This window comes from Talpa europaea, assembly GCF_964194135.1.
Source record: "Talpa europaea genome assembly, chromosome: 12".
Taxonomy (NCBI): Eukaryota; Metazoa; Chordata; class Mammalia; order Eulipotyphla; family Talpidae; genus Talpa; species Talpa europaea.
The window spans coordinates 5726446-5752338 of NC_140079.1; the positions used below are offsets into that span (position 1 = coordinate 5726446).

The following is a 25893-nucleotide window of genomic DNA, read 5'->3' on the forward strand; positions in this document are numbered from 1 at the left end:
GTATTTGAGTCACAGTGCGCAGGGCGGGACCACACTTGGATGCAGCCTTGGAAGGAACATGTGAGCATCCTCTGGGAGCCCAGGAACAGAAGTCTGGAGGGTCTGGCCCATGCCAAGCACAGTTCCTAAGACTCATTAGCCCCATGGCATCCCTCGAGGTAGGCATGCCACCCTCGTCACTGATGAGGGAACTGAAGCTCATGGGAGCTTGGTTGCTTATTCCGGGGTAACCTGGCTAACCTCACCTGTCAGATTTTCCCATAAGATATTTGGAGTCTCCACTCTCAATATTTTAATGGCAAGTGGCCCTCAAAAAGCATCAAACTTAGGCATTGAAAAAATGTAGTTTTGTTAAAACTTTTGATGCATGTTTTCTAAAGAGGGTAACATGGGCAAGTAGTTGTGAGCTGGTGTGGGAAGGGCTTCCGGCAGGAAGTGAGACTGAGCCAAAAATGCTGGTGACCAGCATTTATGAGGGGACAGAGTAGAGGTTGGGGGAGACCAAGTGGGGAGAAACCCACTCGGCAGGATGCTGAGAGCCCAGAGCTGAAGGTCAGAAAATTGAGTGGGAGGTGTGTAAACCTCAGAGGGTTTGAAGACAGGAAGAGACCCAGGAGACTAGTCAGGGCCCAGGACAACTGCAAAAGGCAGAAAGACAAGTGAGGAGAGGTGTGGCGTAGAGAGGATAGCAGTTAGGGTTGGGCAGAGGGACAGAAGGGGGTTCCCAGACACGGAAGGGAGAGCCATGACCTTGAGGATCCACAGAGGGCAAGGAGAGGGGGTTCCATTATCAGAATGCAGAGGTTAAATTCTGCCACTCTCCAGCTTGCTTGTTGCACTGACCACAGGGCCTTTGCACCTGCTGTTCCTTCTGCCTGAAATGCTATTCCCCCAAGTATCCAATGCTCTTTTCCCAACTTTTTTAGGTTTTTGCTCAACTACTATCTCATGATGCCTTCCACGACCCCACTATTTAAAACTGCAGCCCTCCCTCCCTAAGCCCCATCACTGTATTTTCTGTGACTTATTCTGTAATTTATGTTATAGTTATTCACTGTTGCTTGTCACCTCCAAGACCCATTAACTCACCAATGCAGGGCTCTTGGTAAGTTTTGTTAGTGATGGGCCCCCTCCACGGGCCTGGAACTGTGCCTCGCCACCTACTGTTACTAACGCCAAGTGAATGATTATTTATGACTCTACTGTTCCCCAGGAACAGTTCGCACAGGGGCTGCCCCTGTTTCTTACGAGGTCTTAGGCGCAGGCTCAGTCCTCTGTTTCGGCCTCTCCGCAGGTGCTGCCCTGTCAGGGGAGGGCCACGGGCGCCCTCCTGCCCAGCCCGACGTTGGGAATGGACTTCCTCAAGGCCTCTCACTTCGCGTTGGGGCCCGACCCGCGACTGCACTTGGGTGCCATGTGCTCCACCTCGCACCGGGACTTCCCCAGCCACCCGGTGGCCGCCCGCAAGCTGCGAGGCCGGCCGCCGCGCTCGCCCCTCTTCCAACAGGACCGGTCCTGGGCGGGCGGGGAGCAGGTGTCCGAGGCGCATCGAGCATTCACGCCCCCAGGCGAGACCGGGCGGGAGCGGGAACCGGCGCCGGCGCCCGCGCAGGACAAGCAGATCAGCCACCTGCACATCCGCGCGGACGCGCGCGCCCGCACCAGCCTCCCGACCGTGCGCGCCGACTACGGCTGGGTGGAGCTGCCGCCGCGCGCCAGAGAGCGGATTCGCGGCGCGCGCCTCATCTTCGACCGCGACTCGGTGCCACCGGGCGACCCCGCCAAGCTGCGCATCCCACTCACTACGTACCAGGAGTTCTTCCCGCCCCACGACTCCTGCCCACATCTTTGCACCCACCTGGGTGAGCGCGCGCCCGGGGGGCGGGGGGGGGCTATGGGGGCTATAGCAAGTCTCAAGGCCTTTGGGGATACTTCGTCCTCCCCACCGCCCACTCCCCCACCTCCGCAGGTGGCAACTTCTACAGGCCATTCTGGTTGTCGTGGCTTAGGGAGGAGGTGGTACTGGCAGCGTGTGGATGGTGGTCAGGGATACTGTATATCCTACCACACCCAAGGACAACGCCCCACAACAAAGAATTCTCCAGTCCCAAATGCCCATAGTGCTGAGGCCAAGAAACCCTGGAATCTTTTTGAGCTTCCATTTCTGCAACCACAGAATGAAAATAGCTCCTGAATCGCTCCAGGATGCGGTGGGCAGAAGTCATGAATGCTGGTTTGGGGTCAGACAGATCTGCTAAGTAGCCCCAACCCAACCATCTTAGTAATTAGCATCAAGTGGACCTCTCCGGCCCCAGTTTCCTCATCTGTGAAATGGGCACAATCATAGGGTCCCACTTTAGAGGAGTTAGTGAAGCAGAAAGAGCCAAAGAACATGATGTGCATGTGATATAGTGAGTGGTGGAGAAAAGGTAGGTACCATCTGTGTGATTTTCCAGTTCTGCGGCTCCAGTGGCCGCTGGTGGACTTCATGGACAGAGTCCCTCCCACCTGGTCTCAGGGATAATCAGGCCTGGATGGGAGTTGAGTCCTGGTTCTGAAATTTCTGGGCTTTCTGGCAAGTTCTCACTTCTTCAATCCGCATTGAGACTGTAAAATAGTGGTGGTAGGGGGATAATACCAGCCCCCAGAGTGAGCTACCTGGTCCAAAACTCGGAAGCTGTTCTTGTTCCTGTTATTTTTACTGCTGGTGTTTTCTAGGCAGTCCCCAGGCGAGGCCAGTCAGGATACCCTCCCCTTCTTCAGGCAAAGAATCCCATTCCAGGGCCTCCCTGGTGGCGCAGAGGTTAAACTCTCAGTGCTATCAAGCTATTGCCAGCCACTGTGGCATGAGTTCATTGCCTGAGTTCGATCCCTGGCCAGGGAGCTACCCACATGGAGCAGCAGGCCTCTCCTGTCTCCCCGCTGCTCCCCTCAGCAGTGTATTTCAGTGGATCCACCTGTTCTGCGCCCTACTCTGTCTCTAGTGAATCCTCACCCCCACACCTCTGGCCTACACCCCAGCTCTTGTATGCATAAATAAATAAAATAAATCTTAAAAAAAAAAAAAAAAGAATCCCATCCCACTGGACCCGAGGCTGCAGGGAATCAATCCCTCTCTCCTTTTGACCATCCTCAGAGGGCCCAAATCCCCTCAAGTGGGACCAAAGGAAACAGGACAATGAGACCTCCTACCAAAGACAGTTCCAGGCTCTGCCAAGTCCACCTGCCTTGATGTGTAAGAGGGTAAATCAAGGCTGGGCTGGGAAGGGCAGTGATGGGGACTGGGTGGCCTTGCCTTCCCCACCCTTCTCCTCCCACAGGCCTCCTCCAGTGTGAAGATGGGAGACGTCAGGAATGGCTCTGGGCCCATGTGTTCTGAGCAGAGGCAAGCCTATGGGCCTCAGGGTCTGCCCCCAGACAGGTACACAGGACCATATCCCTACACCAAGGCAAGTCAAAGGCTCCCACTTATCCGTGTGCCATCTAAGGTCCTAGGGCCATATTGCGCCTCGCAGCTCCCCATCAGTCACAGGCAAGGCCCACTGTTGTCCTCCCATCATCTTCACTCCACAGCTTGGCCATTGGGAAGCCTGCCCCCCACCCTTTTCGTGGGAGACTCAGATCAGCTGCCTCCCCATATCTGTAGGTATGACAAGGCCCAGGCATCGGCCCGCATCCACCGTGTAAATATTCGGCCTGGGGATGGCCTTTTCCGTGGCCAGACCAGCAAGGACGAGCACTTCTACGCCCGGGAGCCAGGTGCGAGCCTGCTGCCTGCCCTACCCCTCACCTCCCGGGCAGGCTCCCAGAGCAGCTCAGAACCTACTCTACCATTGGCAGAGCCTTTCGTTGCTCACCGCGACCAGACTCCACAGTCACACATCCTGGAAGGAAATGGGTGTCCCGGCCCAGGCAGCCTGGCCACGTTCATGCACTTCTTCTACGGCCAGGTCAGCAGCAAGTGAGAGCAAGTGGCGCCCCTCCACAGGGTAAAGGGCCTCGGGGCAGAGTGGGGCAAAGGCCCTGAAGTGGGAGTGAGCCTGACATTAATGCAAGGATCTCTTCCTGGCTCTCCTGCCGAGAACAGGTCCCTGAACCACTCACATTCCCAGTGGCTCTACCTGTACCATGAGACCAGAGCAAAAACTCCCAGGGTCCTCAGTTGGGGTCCCAGAGGGCCCCTAATCCTAACCCTAAGCCCTAGCGGGCCTCCTCCCTCCAACCTGGCCTCGGACATCCCGCACACGGGAACTTCTAAGATGCCACGTGGTCCTACAGCCACCACCCGCGACCAAGCCGCCCAGCCGCCACCAGCCTCAGGAGACACTGCAGACTCACGTGGTCCTAGGCGAGTCGGCGCTGCTCAACCAGTTCTTCCAGACCTCAACCGGCAGGGATTACTGCCCCCCCAGGACACAACGGCTGGTCAAAGCTCCCAGCCTACACTTGCAGCCCAGCAACCTGCCCGAGGGCACCGGTGGTGAGCGCGACCCCACCCGCCCCAGAAGGCCTGGCCCGGCCCCGTTGGCCCGGCCCCGCCCACTGCCCTGCCTCTGTGGGTCCCACAGCATGTTCGAAGACATCCACTCCGCCCGTGCACAGCCTCGCTAGTGGTCATGGCTGCCCAGGCGCCGGGCCTTCCTCCAGGCCCCGCCTTCTGCGTGACTCCGCCCACTGGCCATCATAGCCCCGCCCCTTCCCCGCCCCCTCGCCGGCCTCTAACCCCGCCTCCTCCCTCAGGCCCCGCCCACCAGCGCCCGCGCTGCAGGCCGGTCCCCACCCCGCCAACCTCGCCGCCTCTGGCTTCCTCAGGCCCCACCCGGACTCCTCCTCATCCACCCTGCTCGGGGCTGGCCCACTCTTTGACACCCTGAACCCTTCTTTAGTCTCTGACACCCTTGCCCCGCACCCCGCGGCCCTGCTTCTCCTCCCTCAACCCTCCACTCAGCCATCCCCAACCCAAATCTCCAGAACCAGATTTTTTAACGATGAACCAGAAGATGCTGAAGCCACACAGAGCAGCTCCAGCCTCCATGACTGAGGAGATGCTACAGCGGGTGAGGGGGTGGGGACCTCCCTGACCAGGTAACCGCCAAAACACGGTAGAGTTATCTTAGGATGATCACATCACCTCACACTCGAACTTAGTCCACTCAGGGACACTGGGGTCACCACAGGCTCAGGGTCATGTCACCCCAGCCTCAAGAGCATCCCTCGCTTATTCCCAGGGTCATGTCAGGGTTAGTTAGGAACATCTTCATGTCACCGGAGGTTGGCTCAGAGCACCCGCCATGACTCATTCCATTCTCATCTAGTTCAAGGGTCAGATGAGACTGGAGCCCCTCTTGTCCACCTCTCCAGGCTCCAGTTAACCAATCTTGTCTGAGCCTTTCCCTGCCCTTTCATGCTTCCGGGGTGGTGTGGGGACCATGGGTGCCAGGGTGAGCTCACCACGCTCCAGCCTTCTCTCTCCACCCTGATTCCACAGTGCAAATATAGCCACATAGAGCCCCCGCTGGGCAGACAGCGTTTCTTCTCAACTCATCACAACGATGACTTTAACTTCAAATACCAGGGCCCAGCAGTGCTGAGAATGGACAACTCCCAGGAAAGCTACGTGCCACTGGGCACCTTTCGCCAGTGGGGCTGTAGGGCTAGGAAGGTAGACCCACAGGCCCCCCAGACCCCTTTCTACCCATGCCCTAGCCAGCAATAAACACTGCCTTGGCAAAATCGCTCCCCTCTCCATAAGTCAGCTATGAAGGTGGATGTTTGGAGGTGTGTGGTCTGTACAGGAGAGATGACGCCATCAAGAAGACCCTGAACAGACACTTCGGTGGACCCTGGAAGTCACCCCAATCTGGGCAGGGAAACTACACCAGCTTGCGCAGACTTGACAAAGCTGGTGTAGGGTGTTCAGGTATGTAGATGAGCTCTGGATGCTGTGGAGAGGATGGAGTGGCCAGGAGTTGAGCATACAGGCTTCTGGGGCCAAATGGACAGAGTGCACATCCTGACTCCTCCACATCCTGGGTGATAGTCTAGGACCAGTCATTTACTCTTCTGAGGTTCAGATACCTTATCTGTAAAATGGAGATAAATAGTAGCTTTCTTATGTTGTTATAAATGAGAAATGTACACACTTGTCAATGTGTGTATGGCTGGCACGTCTAGGAGGGAGAGCTTCCTTCCTGAAGATGATGAGGAAGCGGGAGGAAGATGAAGATGTGGGACAGCACTTTCATGGAGAGACTGTAAGACTTGGAGGGAGGGTGGAGGGGTGGGCACCTGAGAATAGCTCAGCAAGTCCCTCCATTGTGGGTGGACACTGGGACTGAATGGTCCTCTGGCTGATTGGGCTTCTGGTCTCCAGGCCAGAGCTGGGTCCAGAAGCAAACTGATGAAATTAATCAGGACATGATGAGGCCAAATGGGTAGGTTTAAAACCAGGGACAAAATGAAAAGAGCAAAAAAGGAGAAGGATGGGGTGGGGCTCTAATGTCAGTGAGTGACAGAGCTGAGCAAGCATGTCAATAACTGGTACCTTGGACAGCGACCCCCCACCCCCGCCCTCCATCTTGAAGGTTTGGAATCTAAGAAGCCAACTTAACCTGAGATAAGACGAATCTTGGTGGCCATGTGTTGGCAGCCTGCTGCCCTAAAGGGAGCTGGAATTCTCTGAGAGCACCTGTTTACTCTGCACATGCAGTTCCAGGAGGTTAGAAGTTCTGCAAACAGAACTTCCCAGAATTGACTCCTGTTCTCTGAGGACATTCTGGTTTGTGCACATGTTCCCTTCTAACTAGAAAAACTTGTTCCAGCAGTAACTTATTAATTTGTATACACATAAACACAACTGCATGCTATTTGCTTGTTCCTTTGTTCATATCTTTAATAAAAGCCTGAGCTGGGAGAGTGAAACACAGAGTTGCTCTCAATGGCTCTCTCCCCAGTCTCCCCCATTCCAAATTCATTTAGACTCTGAGTCTTTGTTAATAGCTGAGAGCTTCATCAGCTGTCCACAGCAGCCATGCTTGAGACTTGCCTCTGTAGATTGTTAAAAATTCAGTTTTAAGGCATTTGCACCACTTCCAAACCTTGTAGTGAGACCTTCAAAGACTAAGGCCATCAATCCAAAGAGTCACTAAGAGCCTAACCTGAAGCCTGGCCAGAAGCCCTTTCCCTGGGGCAGTAAAGGACAGAAAAGACAAGGGTTTAGCTTTGGGTTCTATTGGAACAAGGTAGCCATTAGCTACACTCATTGGGTCCACATTGACCATCAGAGGATCCACTAGCGCGGACATCTCTTCTACATGCTTCCACTGGTGACATGCATGCCACACTTCTGAATGACCTCATGATAAAGCCCAAATCCTTTTTGATAAGATAATTCTTTATTGTCAAGACCCATGGATTGTTGGATGTGTACCATTATCCGTAACTTCAAATCACTGTATGCCAGTAGCACATTCCCCCCTCCTACTGAGTTGTGACAACCAAAATATCTCCAGACACTGTCAATATTTCCTACAGGGAATTTTTGCCCCTGGTTGAGAAATCACTGCAATATACCCTCTTAAAAGGATTTCCAGGACGAAATCATGGTCTTCTGATGAAAATGTCTGCCTGTTGACTAGACTAGATCAAAAAGGCTTTCACTTATTGCATTGCCTACCAGACAGCTCAGAACAGTTTACTTTGGTGTTCAGTTCCATGGGGTACCTGTGGCAGAATCATTTATGCTCCTTCCTGGTTCCAGGAATGGCTTAAAGCAACCCAGATACCAGAGCAGAAACAATGGGTAGGTGTTACAAGGAGGCAGATTTCAGCACAGCCTGAAGCATCTTACAATATAACTGACCAGCCCTGCAGTGAGTTGCTAGGAAAGAAGAGAAATAAGAGACTTTATGGGAAATTTTAATCAGTATGAAATGACACTGTGTTATGCTGATTCTGGCTGTATTTGGTATATTTGTATCTATTCCTCCTATATCTCACCCCCTAAAAAAATAGTATATTTGAACCACAAAAAAATGTGTATGACATAAGATGAGTAAAATAGGATTGAACATGGGAAAACAGATTAATTTTTGAAGCAAAATGCTATGTCAATGCTAAGCATCACTGGGCAGCAGAATTCACACTTGCCACTTGTCTTTCTGCCCTTGGGGAGGGTGATGTCATGCTTTGCCCCTCCCTTTATTCACAAACTGAGCATGGCAATACTTCTTCCTTCATAGAGTGGTTACAGGGATTATATAAACATATATAACATGTGTAAGGGGTCATTAGGGTCTAGCAGATGGCTGCAGTTCAATGACTAGGACCTAAATTTTGTTATTCTTAGGTAATTTTTGTTCCAAGTGACAGAAATCCAGCTCTATTGAGGTCTTGAAACAAACACTCTGGAATTAGGTGTTCCAGGCTTGCCGGTTCATCATCAGGACTCAGTCTCCCTCCAGGTGGTGGTAAAGTAGAATTCTGGTAGCCCAAATCCTTTTGATTCAAGCCCCAAGGGAAGAAGAGGGTCTTGCTCACAACTTCTCATATTGGAATTTAAGGAACACTCTGATCGGCCCATTTAACCCATGCCCAGTATGAAGCAGTAACTGTGCCCAGAGGAATGGAGGACTGTGATTGGATGGTTCAGCCCACTAGCCCACCCCTGGGTGATTTCAATCTCCAAACCTCAACAATATCTTTCAGTCTGGAGCTCAGCCATGCAGGGAGTCTGTCTCCTAGCAACAGACAAGTGCTTGCCCATGCTCTTAACCTCTGTCTTGCTAAGATTACAATCCAGAGGATGGAAAGGCTCAGCTAATAGGCCCTTCCCAAAGAGGGTAACTGTTATTTATGAACAAGAAGTGTTCAGTGTTAGAGTGACCAAATGCCCCCCAGTTCTCTGATAATCCCAATCTTATCTCCCACTTCATTATTAGCTTTTATAGCTTGGGGCAGAGAATTCAGCTCTGGCAGTCTGACAGAATCCAGCAGATGCTGGTTTTTGCTTTAGGAAGAGCACATAGAGGAGGCTCATGTCTGTTGAGAAGACCTTGCTGAAGGCTTCATGAAGGCTCCCACATCCTGTTTCAACATCCTGATATTTTCCCCAAAACCCCACATGTCATGGTCTCAGAAGACATGTGATTAGAGTCCCAAGAGAAAACAGACAATTCTTTAGTCAGCTTTTTTTCTTCCACATAACAGATTTCTAGTTTCCAGAGGAGGGCTCTTCTGCAGCGCTGCCACATGCATCCTGGCAGGTTGTGCACCACACAAATCTTGGGAACCCTGTTCACGGATATGATAGACAATGATGGTGACTGGTCCTCCAGCTCACTTTTGTTCAGTGAACTTCACATTTAAAGTTATTTCCTTCAGGGCCTCCCCGGTGGCACAGCGGTTGAGCACTGGGTTGTGAAGCTGCCCACAGCCTCTGCAGCGCCGGTTCGATCCCCGGCTGCTCCCCGGCCACCGGAGGAGGGTCCCATATGGCGCACAGACCTCTCCTGCCGCCCGCTGCTCCCCTCAGCAGTGTACTTCGGTCCTTCTGCCTGCTCTGCTCCCCGCTCTGGCTCTGGTGAATTCTCTCACCTTCCCACGCTTCTGACTGTACCCAGTGCATGTATAAAAATAAATAAATAAATAAATAAATCTTTAAAAAAAATAAAGTTATTTCCTTCAATGGTCTTCCCTTTCCAGGCACTGATTTCTATATTAGTCAAGACTGTGATGGATGCAAGGGACATACATCCACAAAAAATAGCCTGAAATTTGTTGGTTCATGGTACTGCAAAGAATGAGGGCTCTGGCTTCAGGTATGGGTATATCCAGGAGCTCAATCAATGTAGCCAGAGCTGAATTTCTGACTCTCACATTTATATCTTGGTATAGACTGACTTAAGTCTATAGACTTTATCCAGACAACGGGGGAAGGTGACTGCAGGCAGACTGAAGCCCTATATACAGCTATTGATCCCAGTGGATGAGATTCTTCAACATCATGTTCTTACTACAGACTAATGATTGTGGCCAGGGAATGGGGTTCTCTGGTAAGTTTAGATTGCTTGGTACTGGGGACTGTGTTAGACACTGGACTATCTGGAATGGAATCCACAAAGGGAAAGTAAGGTGCTGGTAGAGGAGCTGGGCAGACAGAAACAACAGCTGTCACTACAAGTGTTATTTGTAATGGGATCATCCAGAAGGTGGCAGGATGAGGAACCAGAGACATAATCCAATTGTGGTCTCAAATCTCTCAGATATGTTGTGGGCCGCAGAAAAACGAAAAGCAGTTCTCAGGCCGTAAGTCCAACAGAGATCTGGAAGGTTCAGGAAGGAAGAGAAGAGACTCCTGGAAGCCTGATTTTCTCAAGGCTGTACTCAAGGGTAGGTGCGATCAAAACTCACCAGTCAAATACTCTCAGAAACGCGTTTCTAGAATGTATTTTTTAAAAGACTTTTTAGCTTGTTCTGGCAAGAAAGGCCACATACGGGGGAGCCACAGAGCATCCCTGTAAGTGAGAACTGGGGGCAGAAGGGCATCTTTAGGATTTAGATTCATGCGAAGTAGTTTTAAGGAGAGGTGAAGTGAGGAAAGCAATTCTAGGTTGCTGCTGTCAGGAAGCAGGGAGCAGATTGGTGACTGGGTATTTGGGTGATTTTTTTCTCTCAGGTGGGAAGATGGAAGTGGAGCTGTCATCGGCAAGAAGTGGCAGTCATTTCTGTTAGTTGAGAGGGGGCCGTGTACTCCCCTCTGTGACTGCAGAATGTCCTTGTCTCTATCTTGGTGCAGACACAGTCACAGTGGCCTTGTCTGATCATTGTTTGTATTCGGTGACTGTTGTTTATGTTGTGAAGAACATCACAGCCCAGCTGCCAGCTGCTGGGATTGTTTTCACTCCCTCTTCCAGGCATCTGTGTCTCCAGGTAAAGTTTACCCAGAGCCCTTCCAGGCTCGCCCAGCTTCTCCAGAGCTCACCACCCCCAGCATCGGTCACAGGGCGCCTCCCAGGGACAGCAGAGAGTGACCCGCCGCTGGGCGGGCGGAGGAAGGCGCTCCAGGACAGCACCCCAACTCTCTTCCTTAGGGGGTCGTGAAGGGGCAGGTAAAGCAAAGATGAGCAAGTCTGGAAATCGCAGCTTATGATCAGTGCGAGTCTGAGAGAGATGGGGTGTCTGGGGACAAAAGTGGAATTGGAGCCGGGCGGGAGGCAGAGACGGGGCCGGACGCGCGGGACAGAGATGGAGGCGCCGCGGCGGAGCGCGGGCCGCGAGCCAGAGCCCGGGCTGGGGGCGGCGGGGCCGGACGCCGCGGAGGGAGACGCCGCGGCCGGGGCCGACGGCGCGGGCCGGGCCGGGCCGGGCCGGGCCGGGCCGGGCCGGCGACGGGCCGCGGGAGGCGGGGCGCGGCGGGCGCGCGGGAGACAAAGGCGCGGCGGCGCGGGCGGCCGGGCCGGGACAAAGGCCGGCCGGGGGGCGGGGGCAGCGATGGCGACGGCCGCGGCGGGCCGGGCGAACTACAAGTCCCAGCAGCTCCCGCTGCGGCCCTCGGCCGGCCCCTCTCGCTCCCGGGAGCGCCTGGCGGGGCCCTGGGCCGAGGGGCCGCCGGCGGGGCTGGCGGGCGGGGGGCTTCCTGAGGGCCCGGGGGCGCCGGCGGCCGGCGCGGGCGCGGCGGGCCGGGCAGGGGCGAGGGGCGCCGGGTGAGTGTCCCCGCGAGCGGGCCGGGCGGGCGGGGGCCGGGGCGGGGCCGGGCGGGGGGCCCGCGCGGGGCGCGGCCCGGGGCGACCTCTGTGCGCCCCCGCCCCGCGCGTCGCCGGCCCCGGCCCGGGAGCTGCCTCCGGGCGCCACGGAGGGCGGCGCGGCCTCGGGCCTAGCGCGTCGGTTCCGCCGCCGCGTCCCCAGGGGAGGGCCCGGCGGGAGCTGGATGCCTCCGCTGGGGAGACGAGGGGGCACCCGCAGCTGTGAGGTTGGGGGTTCAGAAGGCTCCTCCCCTGGAGGTGAGCCAGACTCCCCTCCCCCCAGGGCCCCAGGAGGGCCCCCAGGCTTTGTTCTCCCCACCCTCCAGCCTGGAGTCTGGACTTCGGGAGGCCTTCTTCTGGAAGGGGACCCCCAGGTTCTGTCTGTCCGCCCCCCCAGTGCCCCAGTTATTGTTCTCTTCACACTCAGGTCTTGGGATTCTGCAAGTCCAGGAGTCCACCTGCTCCAGGAACTCAGGAAAGACCCTCCCCCCAAAAAAGATGGGAATTCTGGAGGCAATTTAAGTCTCCCTGCCCTTCAGGAATTTAGGAGCAGGCATTGTTCCCCACACCTCCAAATCTGGGGTCTGGGTTGAAGAGGTGATCTGGGGCCTCGGCCCACTCCCTGCTATGGGGTTATGGCTCAGGATGCTTCTCCCCAGAAGGGGCCCCAGAGGTTCCCTTGTCTTCCCCGGAAAAGATCTATTTGTCATTCCCCACCCGCAGTGTCCAGCCCTGGGGTGGGTGGCCCGAGGCATGGCCTCCCCATCAGGTAATCCTGAGCGCCTCCTGCTTCCCAAAGGCCTCCCAGCTACTGTTTCTCCAGCCCTCTCCCGGCCTCGCACCATGGGGCTGGAACTCAGGATCTTCCCTCCAGGAGGGAACAGAAGCATCCGACACCTATCCTCATACCTCATACATGGGCTCAGTGGCTCAGGAGTCTCCCTTCTGAGGAGATGGTCCAGGGGTGCCCAGTAACCCAGCAGGGTCCCTGGGTATTATTTTCACCCACTTTCAGTCAGGGGTAAAAATTCAGGATCTTCTGTCCTCGGTGAAACAGACATAATGGTGCTCGTCGCCACCCTCCTGGCTATGGAGGCCATGGGTCTCCCTGCACCCCCTCACCACCGGCCCCCACAAATTATTTCCCCACTCTTCCTCTCTAGCTTTAAGAACTGGCATTTGGGAACACAGATGTTAAAACAGTTATTCCAACCCATGAACTGTGCGCTCTGGCATTTGGGCCGTCTCTTCCCCAGGAAGCAAGCCAGGGGACTGTCTCTGCTCCGCAGGACCCCTGTTTTCCACAGAGGAGGAGCCCAGCATGGAAAAAGGGGCAGAACCATGGAGTTGGGTACTGGAGACTTCTAGTGCTGGGTCCCCTGACTTCCATCCAGGTGTGGGGCTGAGAAGGGAGGGTCTCCCCATGTCCCACCAGGGCCCCTCTTCTCCCTGCCCTGGCTGGCGTGACTCAGAAGTCTCTTCGTGTGTTCCAAGACAAATAAAGGGTCCACATGCGTGTTCAAGGGTGGGTTCTGGCACATGGTCTGGCCTCCTCTCCCACCCCTGCCTAGATTCCCTTTGGTCCCCAGAACCTACCTGCACCTACTCTCTGTCCTCACCTTGCAGATCCTGCCCCGGAAGCAGCTGGCACTTCCACACCCGGGATGCGGCGCTCAGTCCTGGTAAGAAACCCAGGCCACAAAGGCCTGAGGCCCACCTATGAAGAACTTGACTCTGACTCAGAAGACCTGGACCCCAATCCTGAAGAGGTGGACCCAGTTTCTGAAGATCTAGAGCCTGAGCCAGAAGACCTCAACACTGTCTCTGAAGATGTGGACCCCAGTTATGAAGATCTGGATCCTGTTTCTGAGGATCTGGACCCAGATGCAGGAGCTCCAGGCTCCATCTCGGGGACCCGTGACTCGGATCCCCAAGATCTCGACCCCATGTCATCGAGTTTTGACCTAGATCCAGATGTCATCGGTCCTGTCCCCCTGGTTCTCGACCCCAACAGTGACACCCTCAGCCCCGACACTGCCCCAGATCTGGACCCCCTCTCATCTGATCTCACTGCCACCCCTGAGGTCCTGGCCACCAGCCCCCCCGTGCTTCCTGCTCCCGCCAGCCCTCCCCGACCCTTCTCCTGCCCTGATTGTGGGCGCGCTTTCCGCCGCAGCTCGGGGCTGAGCCAGCACCGACGCACCCACAGCGGCGAGAAGCCATACCGCTGCCCCGATTGCGGCAAGTCCTTCAGCCACGGGGCCACGCTGGCCCAGCACCGCGGCATCCACACAGGTGCGCGACCCTATCAGTGCGCGGCCTGTGGCAAGGCCTTCGGCTGGCGCTCCACGCTGCTGAAGCACCGCAGCAGCCACAGCGGCGAGAAGCCGCACCACTGCCCGGTGTGCGGCAAGGCCTTTGGGCACGGCTCCCTGTTGGCGCAGCATCTGCGCACGCATGGCGGCCCACGGCCGCACAAGTGCCCGGTATGCGCCAAGGGCTTTGGGCAGGGCTCAGCGCTGCTGAAGCATCTGCGCACACACACCGGTGAGCGGCCCTACCCGTGCCCACAGTGCGGTAAGGCCTTTGGGCAGAGCTCGGCGCTGCTGCAGCACCAGCGCACACACACCGCCGAGCGCCCCTACCGCTGCCCCCACTGCGGCAAGGCCTTTGGCCAGAGCTCCAACTTACAGCACCACCTGCGCATCCACACTGGCGAGCGACCCTACGCCTGCCCCCACTGCTCTAAGGCCTTTGGGCAGAGCTCAGCGCTGCTGCAGCACCTGCACGTGCATTCCGGGGAGCGCCCCTATCGCTGCCAGCTGTGCGGCAAGGCCTTCGGCCAAGCCTCCAGCCTCACCAAGCACAAGCGGGTGCATGAAGGTGCAGCTGCTGCCGCGGCTGCAGCCGCTGCAGCTGCAGCCGGCCTGGGCCTCAGCCCTGCCTCAATGCTGAGGCCAGGGCAGGTCTCCCTCCTGGGTCCTGATGCGACATCTGTGCTTGGCTCTGGCCTGGCCCACAGCCCTGGCTCTAGCTCTGGCCTTGGTTCTGACCCCAGCTCTGTTCTGGGCTCCCACCCCAATGTCAGCCTCAAACCTACCCCTGGCTCTGGGTCTGCCCCTACCCCTCAGGCTCTCAAGTCCTCTGACCCTGTGCCTGGTGGTGATACCAGTGCTGACCTTGAGACCAGCCCGGTCCATGGATCTAGCCCCAGCCCTGATGCAAATCCTGTGCCCAGCCCGGACCCCAACCCTAAGTCCTGCCCTGACCCCGGTTCTCCCACCCATGACACTGTCAGACCAGCCCTCCCTACTGGCGAGAGTCCCAAGTGGGTGCAGCAGCAAGGGGCACTCCTAGGGCCTGATGGCTGAAGGGGACTCTGGCACCCGTGGGGGTCTGGGGAAGTTGTGTGTTGTGCAGTTAGTAAAATCTTCCCACTGCCTCCTGGTTCTGTGTTGTGGTTCACCTGTTTCTCTTTCTCCCTCAACGCACAGCCTGCGCCACTCATACACCTGGTACCTCAGTATCCTCACTTCCACTCGCAGGATCTCGCAGGATGCCCTCCAGGCCTCCCCCTGCTCCAGGGTTCACAATGGTCCATCCTGGTAGTCATCACTCCCTGCTCCCCACTCCTAGCGACCTCCTCAGGCATGACCACTGTAGTCAGGCAACCTTCCCCGCAGGTGGTCTGAGCAGGATTCCATGGTGAAATTCTGGCATCTTGACAGAGGAGCTGATAACGAGACCATATGGGTGCCCCTGTCTGTTCCCCTAACTTGCCCTTAGCTCTTCGAAGCCCATGTAAGTATATCACTAGACAAAGGAGTTTGCTCATTATGCATTCAACAGACCTGTTGATTGCCATTGTTTAAGCAGAGCTCAAATTCAGAAATACCAAATTCAGAAATATTGTAAAAAGTAATTACAGGGTATTTTTAGTGCATTCTAGAAGCAGCATATAAGACATCTGATTTAAATGGCAGACAGTTTACCACAAGGGAGGATTTTATAATCACAATAACCACTTATTTAAAAATCAGTACTTCTTGCCCAATGTTGCACTATGCTGCTGCATTTTCTCATTTAATTCTCTGAACAGTTCCACAAGGCAGGTAACAGTGCTTCAGAAGACTCTTAAAATGTGCAAACTGAGGAGTTTGAAGGGATTCTTTGGAAGATGTAGAATGGTGGCTGGCAGCACCTGAATTGTCTGCCCTCCAGAGTCTGCAGCTCTTAGCCACAAGTCTCCAGAGCAGGAATGCAGGAGGCCCTGGGGCCACTGAGAGATGAGCCGGGGATGGAGGGGGCAGACTGAAGAGCCTCAGTAGGCTGCAGTGGGGAGGTTCCTCATCACACCAGCACAATGGGAAGTTACTGGCAGGTTCTGGCAAAGGCCTGATGGGAATCATGCTCTGAAGATGCTTCTGGCTGCTGGGTTGGAAGTGGGAGTTTAAGATCAGGGAGCTGTTTGCTTCAGCGATCCAGGCCTGGAATGTTGGACCACGGGTTCTGATCCTGCCTCAGTTCTTTTTCCCAGAGTGGGGGACAAGTGGTCCTATTTGGGATAGAATAGGAGATGAAATAGGATTTGGTGATAGTTCAGATGAGAGGCAGAACGGGAGAGAGCTGAGAGTAAGCCCCAGGTTTCTAGGAGGATGGAGTTGGGCGATGGATCAACACTGGCCACTGCGGAGGGTAAGGGGTCAAGTACCAGCCAAGGAAGTCAAGCGGTTGGCACCGGACGCGGGTATGACAGAGAGCCAGGAGGGAGCCAGCTCCACACTGGCACGCTCGGCCAGGCCAGCCCAGCCCGCCCAGCCCAGCCCTCCCGCCGGCGGCGCTAGGACCTCGAGAGCGCCCTCCGCCCAGGCGCCCCGCAGAGCCCGCATGCGCGCTGCTCCCGGGGGCGGGCTCGGCGCAGGGGCGGGAGCGGATCCGGTCACGTGCTCCAGCACGCTCTGGTCACGTGACAGGGGCCCTGTCAGCTGACGCCGCAAGGTTTGAAGAGGCACCGGGAGGGACTGAGGCCGCAGTGACAGCAGCGGGGGCTCGGACCCGGCTTGCCCTGCCGCGCGAGCCGGCGCCGGCGCTCGCGGCCCGGGCATGGCGGCCACCATGGGCCCGCACGGCTCAGGTGAGGGGACGCGAGGGCCCGCGGGTGGCTGGCCGGTAGCCCGCTTCTCCGCCCCGGGGCGGTTTTCCTTCTTAAATTCCAGGGCTGATCGCTCAGCTTCGCCGTGGTGGCAATATGGGCAGGCGGCTCCTGGAAGCCGGGCGGCCCGTGGGTGTTAGTCCCTCCAGCCCCCGAGCGGCAGATTCCCGAATGCCCTTTCGAAGCCAGACCCTGCTCCCAGCTCCGGAGCTCAGGCAGCGGGCGGGCTGCCCGCTCCTTGGACTCCGGGCGGCGGGTTCTCAGGATTCCCATGCTGAGCCTAGGTTAGGATGGCAGCTTTTGCTGTCATCCAGACAGCGGGCACCAGCTTCGCCAACCCGCACGTGGAATTCCCAGGCTTGCAATCCAGGGGGAAATGCTCGACTTCTCTCGGCTCAAGAGGAGGGCCGGAGGGATTGCCTTCTTGAACCTCCACACCCAACGCAATTTCCGATCTCCAAACCCAGGGAAAGCTCAACTCTCCTGAGCTCCTGGGTGGGTGCCTAACCCCCAGTGTTGCCAGTCTCCCCCTCTCATGAGAGGATGTGGAGGAAGACCCTTGTGTTGCCTGAAAGGTGTCCCGGCTGGTAGAGTGTGAGTGGTTTAACTGTGACCCACCTAAGGAGTCAGGACTTGTCCTCTGGCTTCCATCCCGGTGTCTTGTAAACAACCACAACAGCATCCAGTTCCAAGGCTACAGCTCAAGAGGGAGCCTGCTCCTCCCTGCAGGACAGGTTCTGACAGTGTCCATACTCATCCTGGTGGCCTTGTCAGGAAGGATCTAGCCAGGCCTTGGAAAGGTTCTCCCAGTGGGGTTCTGGGCTGTTGTGGCCAGATATGACCCCAGCAGTTGCTAAACCGCAGATCTTCCTCTCAGGCGGCCTAGGGTTGAAGGTAATGAGAAGTGCTTTAAATAACTTCTGCTGAACAGTTATGGATGCAGGGGCCCAGCTGCTTTCTCAGTTAATTCTCAGAGAACTTTCAGAATCTCAGCCTTGGGAAGACTTTTCATTCTACTTTTCAGATGAAGAGATGGGACGGGACTTAGAGTTGCCAAAGTCTGTCCAGAAAGTGGTCCCCCGGTGTGGTCCCCCGGAGTTGATGTCCGTAATGAAAATGCCATGTTAGCATGTCAGCTAACAGTGTTATAACATCTGCTGGTGCTCCATGAGCCTTGCACGAGTGTGTTTTCTTATCACTGTTGTCCATCTCCCCTTCTCCAGGCCTGTGACTTGTGAGTGTCAGCAGGACAGACAGGTCATGCTAAGGGAGAGGGCTAGCTTTGGAATGTTTGTCAAAAACAAGAACAAACTAGAACGTGGCTGGTTTGAATGACACTAGAATTAAGATGAGCCTGGAAGCCTTGAGAGCCCTGTAAGAAGCCAGTGGAAGCAATTCATTCTCCCCCACAAATCAACAACAGGAATAATAATGGAGTGTCCTGACATTCTTACCAGGAACCAGCCCCTTCGATAAATGCTGTACATGCAGCAAATCCTCAGCTTTCCAGTGAGAGATAGTTATTGCTGCATTTTGCTGAGGAGGAAGCTGAGTGCTCACCAGAGCTGGCAAACAGCAGAGGGAGGAATCCTCTCAGGCCCTGTAGACCCAGCCCCCAACTTGTAACCTCTGAGCACACTGTTGCAAATGCCCAGAAAATATTGCAGAGTTTTCCTTTTTCTTAAATCTCTTCGAGTTCTTTTTTTGGCTGGAGCATGGGGCCACAAGGTCAGGCCAGAAGCTGTCTTCCCTGTTGGCATATGCACCTGCCCGGGCTTGGACCCACTGCCCTCTTCCATGTCCACAGAGACGGAGCGTCTCCTGACCCCTAGTCCTGGGTACGGGACCCAGGAGGGGGCCTCCACGGCTCCGCTCACTCCACCGGAAGAGGAAGACCTCCGCCGCCGTCTCAAGTACTTCTTCATGAGTCCCTGTGACAAATTCCGGGCCAAGGGCCGCAAGCCCTTCAAGCTGATGCTGCAAGTGGTGAAGATCTTGGTGGTCACCGTGCAGGTGAGACCTGGGGATGCCAGGATGCCACCTGTGGCTGCTGATCATGAAGGAGAGTCTTGGAGTCAGCCTCAGCCTGGCCTGGGAGACCCTCGGGTTTGTGTGCAAGCAGCTCCTTTACCTCACAAATGCCCTCTGAGGCCCTGGAAACGACTCTTGCCCCTATTTTATAAATGAGGCAACTGAGGTTCAGCGAGGTTAAGGGACTTGTCAAAAACCAACCAGTGAACGATCATCGGAGCTGGCACATTGAACCCAGCAACCTGAGATACCTTGACTCTCAAGGAGAACTGACTAAGTGGCTAAACAGATAGTTCCCCTCCACCCCTGCCAGGCACTAAGCTATGGGGACCCTAAACCCTGCCCTAAAGGACTTCTGGTCTATTGCTGGGACTTTGGCACATTATCTAATTTCCCTTGGTAAAAGGGCCAGCGGTATTCTCCTGCAGGCCTGGGGCTAACACCTGTTCTGACACCTGGTGGTGCTGAGTGAGCACTAGCCACTGCAGCAGGTGCAGGAGCACTGCGGGGTAGGCGGGGATATGTGCCACACAGGGCAGCCCCCCACCCCCTCCTTCCTCCGCGTGTGCATGCACTGAGGGAGGCTCCATTCCAGCAGTGCTGACGCCCCCGTCCCTCCTCCAGCTCATCCTGTTCGGGCTCAGCAACCAGCTGGTAGTCACTTTCGGGGAGGAGAACACCATTGCCTTCCGGCACCTCTTCCTGCTGGGCTACTCGGACGGGGCAGACGACACCTTGGCAGCCTACACTCGGGAGCAACTCTACCAGGCCATCTTCCACGCCGTGGACCAGGTGCAGTGGCCAGGGCAGGGGCAGGGGCACCCCTGAGGAGAGTGGTGGGACTGATGGGCCCTTCTCTTCTGCCCATAGTACCTGATGCTCCCTGACGTGTCCCTGGGCCGGTATGCATACGTGCAGGGTGGGGGCGGCCCCTGGGCCAACGGCTCGGCCCTGGCACTCTGCCAGCACTACTACCAACATGGCCATGTGGACCCAGCTAACGACACCTTCGACATCGACCCGATGGTTGTTACTGGTGAGTGGACAGGGTGGAGCTCGCCTGCTGGGAGCCCCAGCTGCCGTGATTAAAAGCTCATTTCTGCCTCTTGCTCCTCTGGAAGACGGGGGAGGGGGCAGTCACATAATCATGAATAACTCAGGGTATGCAATGTGCTTAGTGAAATGATTGCCATGCAGAAAGATCTGGGTGTTATATTTTAATATCATTAACTCATTTGGGGGCCCCTGAGCTTTAGGCTCTGACATCCGTGTGGGAATTAGACAGGCTGGGACCTGCTCGGGGGAGACACGGGGAGCAAACAAGTGTGTAAGTCTAAAGGGAGAAATGAATCTGTGAGGGGCAGGGAGACCTCTGGGCCTTCGCCGCCCCCAGTGCTCCTTCCTTAATTTCCTGTCCTCAGACTGCATCCACGTGGACCCGCCAGAGAGGCTCCCTCTACCCCCCGGTGATCTCTCCCTCTCAGACAGCAGCGACAGCTACAGGAACCTCACACTCAAATTCCACAAGTACAGCAGTCCAGGGCGGGCACAGAGTGGCCACTTCCCCATGGGCTGGGGTGCGGGGAGCCGTGCTGATGGTGCGTGAGCACCAACTCTGTCAGCTGCAGGGTCAGCGTGGGCAGCAGTCCTGGCACTCCAGGCGGGAAGGACGGCACAGCCCCTCACGCTCACCCTCACCCCCCGACAGGCTGATCAATGTCACCATCCACTTCCAGCTGAAGACCATCAACCTCCAGAGTCTGATCAACAACGAGACCCCAGACTGCTACACCTTCAGTGTCCTGGTGAGCGCGTGAGGGAGGGCCCGCCGCGGACCTGGCAGCAGCCACAAACAGGGCTGCCTCCTCTGGGCGGGGCCTGTCAGAGGGCATCTGTGGGCCCTGGGATGAGGGCAGCACATGTGGTGGGGGACCGGGCCTGGTTATGGTTCTATGGATCTGGGAGCCCCCTTCTGTCCCACTGTACCCCTGCAGATCACGTTTGACAATAAGGCGCATAGTGGGCGTGTCCCCATCAGACTGGAGACCCAGGTCCACATCCAGGAGTGTAAGCACTACAAAGTCCTCAGGCACGGTGAGCCCCAGAGCCCAGCACAATAGCACTGACCAGGGACCCTGACCTGTCTAGGCGTCCCCAAGCCCAGACCAGCCCAGGTCAGCCCAGATCATGGATTAGGGACCCTGGCTGACCACAGCTCCCCAAAGTACCAGACCAGTGTCCACCAATCTCCTTACTCACCCAGCTATCCCAGGAGTCCACTGACCAGCCCAAACCAGCCCCGCAATCCCTGGGGCCCACCCAGTCACCCATTCCTGGGCCTCCCCTGTCCCCCCTCCCCACAGGAGACAACAGCTTCCAGCTCCTGTTTGACGTGGTGGTGATCCTCACCTGCACTTTGTCCTTCCTGCTGTGTGCCCGCTCGCTGCTCCGCGGCTTCCTGCTACAGAGTGTGAGCCCTGATCCCACAGCCTCCCAGCTCCCAAGGGCATGGGGGTGGGAGCTCCCATGAGGGTCTGCACCCGGGGCCCATCACCCTGCCTGCCTCCCACAGGAGTTTGTTAGATTCATGTGGCGGCACCAGGGACGTGTCATCAGCCTGTGGAAACGGCTAGAATTTGTCAACGGCTGGTACATCCTCCTGGTCACCAGCGATGTGCTCACCATCTCAGGCACCATCATAAAGATGGGCATCGAGCACAAGGTAGGTTCTGCCCACCTACACCCTGCCCAGCCCAGAGCCCCCGATCCTGCCTGTTTCCAGGTTCTGTTCTCACCGATGCCTGCCTGAGGACAGATTCCCTGGAGGAGTCTGGCCGGGGGGGTTAACCCTGCTCCCACCCCCAGAACCTGGCGAGTTATGACGTCTGCAGCATCCTCCTGGGCACCTCCACGCTGCTCGTCTGGGTCGGTGTGATCCGCTACTTGACCTTCTTCCATAAGTACAATGTAAGTCTCGTAGGCGCAGGCCAGGCCTTTTGGGTGGTGGCAAGGTGCTCCCCAACTCCCCCCGCCCCCAAGTAAGTTCATGCACACGCCACAGATGGCCCATTAGGAGCCTCTGCCCCGTGAATGTGCCTGTCGTGGATGACGCCTGTTGCCCCAGACCCCACCCATCCCAGGTGTCACTATACCTGGGCAGGGCTGAGTGAGCCTGCCCTTCACACCCACCCAGCTGCGTCCAGCCAAGGGTGCCCTCAGGTCCCCTCCACCCAACCCAGCCCCATCTAAGCCACCGCCATCTTCTGTGGTCACCCCGCTTGCCCTGGGCCTGACCTGTTTCACCCTCTCCTGCATGCCCACGACCATCCCTTGCGGGCCGGCCACACCGTCACCGTGAGCCCCCACCTGCCTGCAGATCCTCATCGCGACCCTGCGGGTGGCCCTGCCCAGCGTCATACGCTTCTGCTGCTGCGTGGCCGTTATCTACTTGGGCTACTGCTTCTGTGGCTGGATCGTGCTGGGGCCTTACCATGCGAAGGTAAGGTGGGGCGAGTGCTTGGGACCCACAGATGAGGGGTCCCTGGCTTTCTTCCCCAAGTCCCCTTCCTAAGCTGTGTGACACCTGTTGTGCAGCTGCTGATACTGAGTGACCTGCCTTGACCCGATACCTTAGCAGCAGGTCTGCGGCAGCCCCGTGCTCTGCCCCCCAACACCCGGCCCTGCTGTTGCCCCATGGCTTTGTCATTGTGCGGTGAACTCCAGGTGGCCCCGTTACATCTACCTGTTCTCTGTCCACTGTCCCCCGTGGCCTCCATGACTGCCCTATCCCAACCCCCAGCCATGTCCATGGCGCCCTCTGCCCCCACAAACCCTCTGGTTTGCTGTCTGGTGCCAGTTCCGCTCTCTGTCCATGGTGTCGGAGTGCCTGTTTTCACTCATCAACGGAGACGACATGTTCGTGACTTTCGCCGCGATGCAGGCGCAGCAGAGCCGCAGCTACCTTGTCTGGCTCTTCTCCCAGCTTTACCTCTACTCCTTCATCAGCCTGTTCATCTACATGGTGCTCAGCCTCTTCATCGCCCTCATCACGGGCGCCTACGACACCATCAAGGTCAGCGTGCAGCCCCCCACCCCCGGCCTCCATTCTCGTGGATCCCTCGAGTCGGCCATAGTGGGTCTTGGGCACACGCTGGGTAAGGAGAGAAGCCCCCAGGGGAGACTACAAAGCCAGAGGAGAGGGTACTTCGGAATCGGGGGCCCCCCCCATATCCCTGGTAGGTTCCTGCCTCTGCTTTTGCCAACAGGAAAGCAAGTCACGGTAACTTGCCTAGAGACAGACTCAATCCAGCACTGTCTGTTTCTGGAAACCCCACTCCTGAGTGCAGTGTCTGGTGGTAGGGGCTGTTTGGGTCCTGGGAAAGGTAGTTATCCTGCAGGCTGTAGGGGTCAGGAGAGGATGGAGTCAGAGCAGAATGTAGAGGTGGCAGGTGGACAAGATTCTTGTAGCAAACGTGTCTGAGGACCTGTTGTGGGCCAAGCCCTGAGTTGGGTGCCAGGTATCTGGTTATCAGGCGTCTGTCCAAGGCTGGCGGGCAAGATGGCTAACGTGACTGGAAGTGTGAAGATGGCTGTGAGAGGTATGAGGGAAGTATGAAAGGTTACAGAGGGACCCCCCTCTAATCTAAAGGTATAGGGGTGAGTCCAGGAAAGTGTCTAGAGTGTGCTAATTCTAGACTCTAGTGATGGGACGATTTAAATTTTTATTTTAATGGAAATGAAATACAGTATCAAACACAAGTCCTCATTCACAGCACCCACACATCGAGTGCCAACAAGCCTCTGTGACTTCAGTGGCTACCAGATTGGACAGCAAAGATACAAAACATTTCTGTCCTCTCAGAAAGTTCTAGATTGAAGAGAGGGAACCCACAGGGAATGAACATCTGAAGCAAACGCTTAGTAACCAGAAAGGGGATGATGCCTTGAGGAAGAGATGGGGGCTCCCCAAGCTTGGAAGGGGTTTTGCTGAAAACCAGAACATGAACTGGGCTGGGATGCAGACGTGGATACTGTCCCCGGGGCTGGAGGCGTCCAAACATCACATACACCTATCAGCTTGAGCACAAGCCCAGACCTTGGCCCCCAACTCAGTAGGTTATCAGACACCCAGATTTTGTCTGTGGAGGCTGCAGACGGGCGCAGAGGGCACCAGCTGACAAGATGTGTGGTGCGCATGCACTTAGGGGTCAGGAGAGATCTGTGGAAAGGAACCACGAGGAACAAGAAATAAGAGGAACAATAAATAGGCAGAGGGCACAGCGGGTATAAAGGCCCAGAGGTGGGACCCTGCTGGTCAAAGAGGGACTGCGCGGAGATCCAGATCCAGGGGAGAGCAGCCCTCCAGAAACGTGGGAGTCAGCCACTCATGCAGGGCCCCGGCCTCTCCCCCCAGCACCCGGGCAGTGCCGGCGCAGAGAAGAGCGAGCTCCAGGCCTACATCGCGCAGTGCCACGACAGCCCCACGTCTGGCAAGTTCCGCAGGGGCAGCGGCTCAGCCTGCAGCCTGCTCTGCTGCTGTGGCAGGTTCGAGTCCGGATAGGGGGCCGGGGGAGGGGCGCCCGCGCGGGGGAGCTGACGGCGGCCGCCCGGGCTGACACTGACGCGCCTCCAGGGACTCCCCGGAGGACCGCTCGTTGCTGGTGAACTGACTCCGACCACGACGGCCACTGGACAGCAGCCCCGGACTGTGAGGAATCGTGCTTATTTATTTTTAAGAGTTTGCCCTAAAAGACCGGCTCCCTGCTGCGCCCTTTGAGGGCCCGGGCGGGCCGGGTCGGACACGGGGGTGGGTGTTCAATAAACGGGAAAATCAGCTCGTCCTCGTGTCCAGCGGGCGGGGCGGGGCGTCCCTGCCGCGGGCCGCGCCGGCCTCTTTAAGGCCTCGCCACGCTCGGCGCGGCGGGCTGCGCGCGACCTTCCCACCGCGCGGGGCGGGGCTGCGGCGCGCCCTGCGGCGAATAATTTAAAGGGGCCGCGCCCGCCGCGCCGGGCGGAACGCTAGCGGCGTCGGTGCGGGCTGGACCCCGGCGGCAGCCCCTGGGTGAGTCCGAGTTCCCGCCGGCCGGCAGGGGTGTCCCTTCGAGGATCGTCAGCGAGCCCCCGGCTTTCCCAAGATCCGTCCTCCGCCGATTCTTGGTAGTCCCAGACTTTCTGATCCTCCCAACCCCCACTTCCCGGCAGGTGTTTCCGCGCCGGTAGCCAGGTGCGCCCCGGGGTGGCCGGGGACTGGTCCCCCTTGAATTTTCCAGGTAGTGTCTCCAGGGCCCGTGACCCGCCCAGATTTCCTTTAATACTCCAGTAGCGCGGAAACACCCTGCGCCGCCCGGCAAAGTCCCGGGAATCTAGCGATCCTTAGACTCGGGAACTTTCCAGCGCCCCCGGCCATTCCGGCGCCTCCGGTTACGGCTCCCGGCAATGGCGCCAGCGTCGTCCCCGCAGCCCCAGCGCTGCTCCGCGCCGCCGGAGACCCCGTGACGCCGCTGTTGCGGGACAGCGAGTCTCCAGCATCAACCGAGTAACGTCTTGCGAGCGCATCCCACTCAGAGCATCCCAGAACCTCCCACGACCTCGGCATCAGCCCAGGACCCCCGTGTGGTCGCTCCCGACCCCTGGGTGTCCCCGGCGCAGGTTTTGGGCGGCAGCCAGGCGTCTCCCGGCCCCCGTGGCTTTCGGGGCCCTGTGTCCCTGGGGCCCCCAGTGGTCGCGGGGCGGGGGGCGTGCGTTGCAAGGGACTGCGGCCGAGGGGTCGGTGGGTCAGGACTGATCAATCCCGCCAGGCAGAGGCCGGAGAAGGGGCCACCGGTGGGAGGGAGCAGTGTCCTCCGGGGACTCGAGCGCTGGCTACTGACAGCGGTGCCCGGCCGGCCGCCCTTCGGCCCTAGGGTGAGGCCGCACTGGTGGGGCGTCAGGCCGCCCGATGAGTAGGTGAAGGGAGGCAGGCTGGGGCAC

The 25893-nt window shown here is 57.2% G+C and overlaps 3 protein-coding genes across 3 annotated transcripts in view; all 3 read left to right on the forward strand.

The window, feature by feature from the left end:
* LOC311182543 (olfactory receptor 7G3-like) overlaps positions 1-25893 on the forward strand; it is a gene marked incomplete at both ends in the record, with an annotated part of 735701 nt that overhangs the window by 570332 nt on the left and 139476 nt on the right. The window lies entirely within an intron of this gene.
* SAXO5 (stabilizer of axonemal microtubules 5) lies at positions 1177-5716 on the forward strand (the record flags this gene model as incomplete). The annotated part of the gene is made up of 8 exons (XM_084251405.1): positions 1177-1862; positions 3137-3243; positions 3321-3421; positions 3647-3759; positions 3841-3950; positions 4279-4480; positions 4972-5057; positions 5489-5716. Exons 1-8 carry the CDS (start codon positions 1352-1354, stop codon positions 5714-5716), a joined length of 1458 nt encoding a protein of 485 aa, XP_084107531.1. The 5' UTR covers positions 1177-1351.
* MCOLN1 (mucolipin TRP cation channel 1) lies at positions 16845-24723 on the forward strand (the record flags this gene model as incomplete). Its single annotated transcript, XM_084251404.1, has 14 exons — positions 16845-16875; positions 18701-18906; positions 19549-19716; positions 19795-19960; positions 20346-20451; positions 20633-20729; positions 20919-21018; positions 21288-21394; positions 21497-21646; positions 21790-21891; positions 22301-22423; positions 22781-22996; positions 24338-24468; positions 24557-24723. The coding sequence occupies 14 exons, from the start codon at positions 16845-16847 to the stop codon at positions 24591-24593; spliced, it is 1740 nt and encodes a 579-aa protein (XP_084107530.1). The 3' UTR covers positions 24594-24723.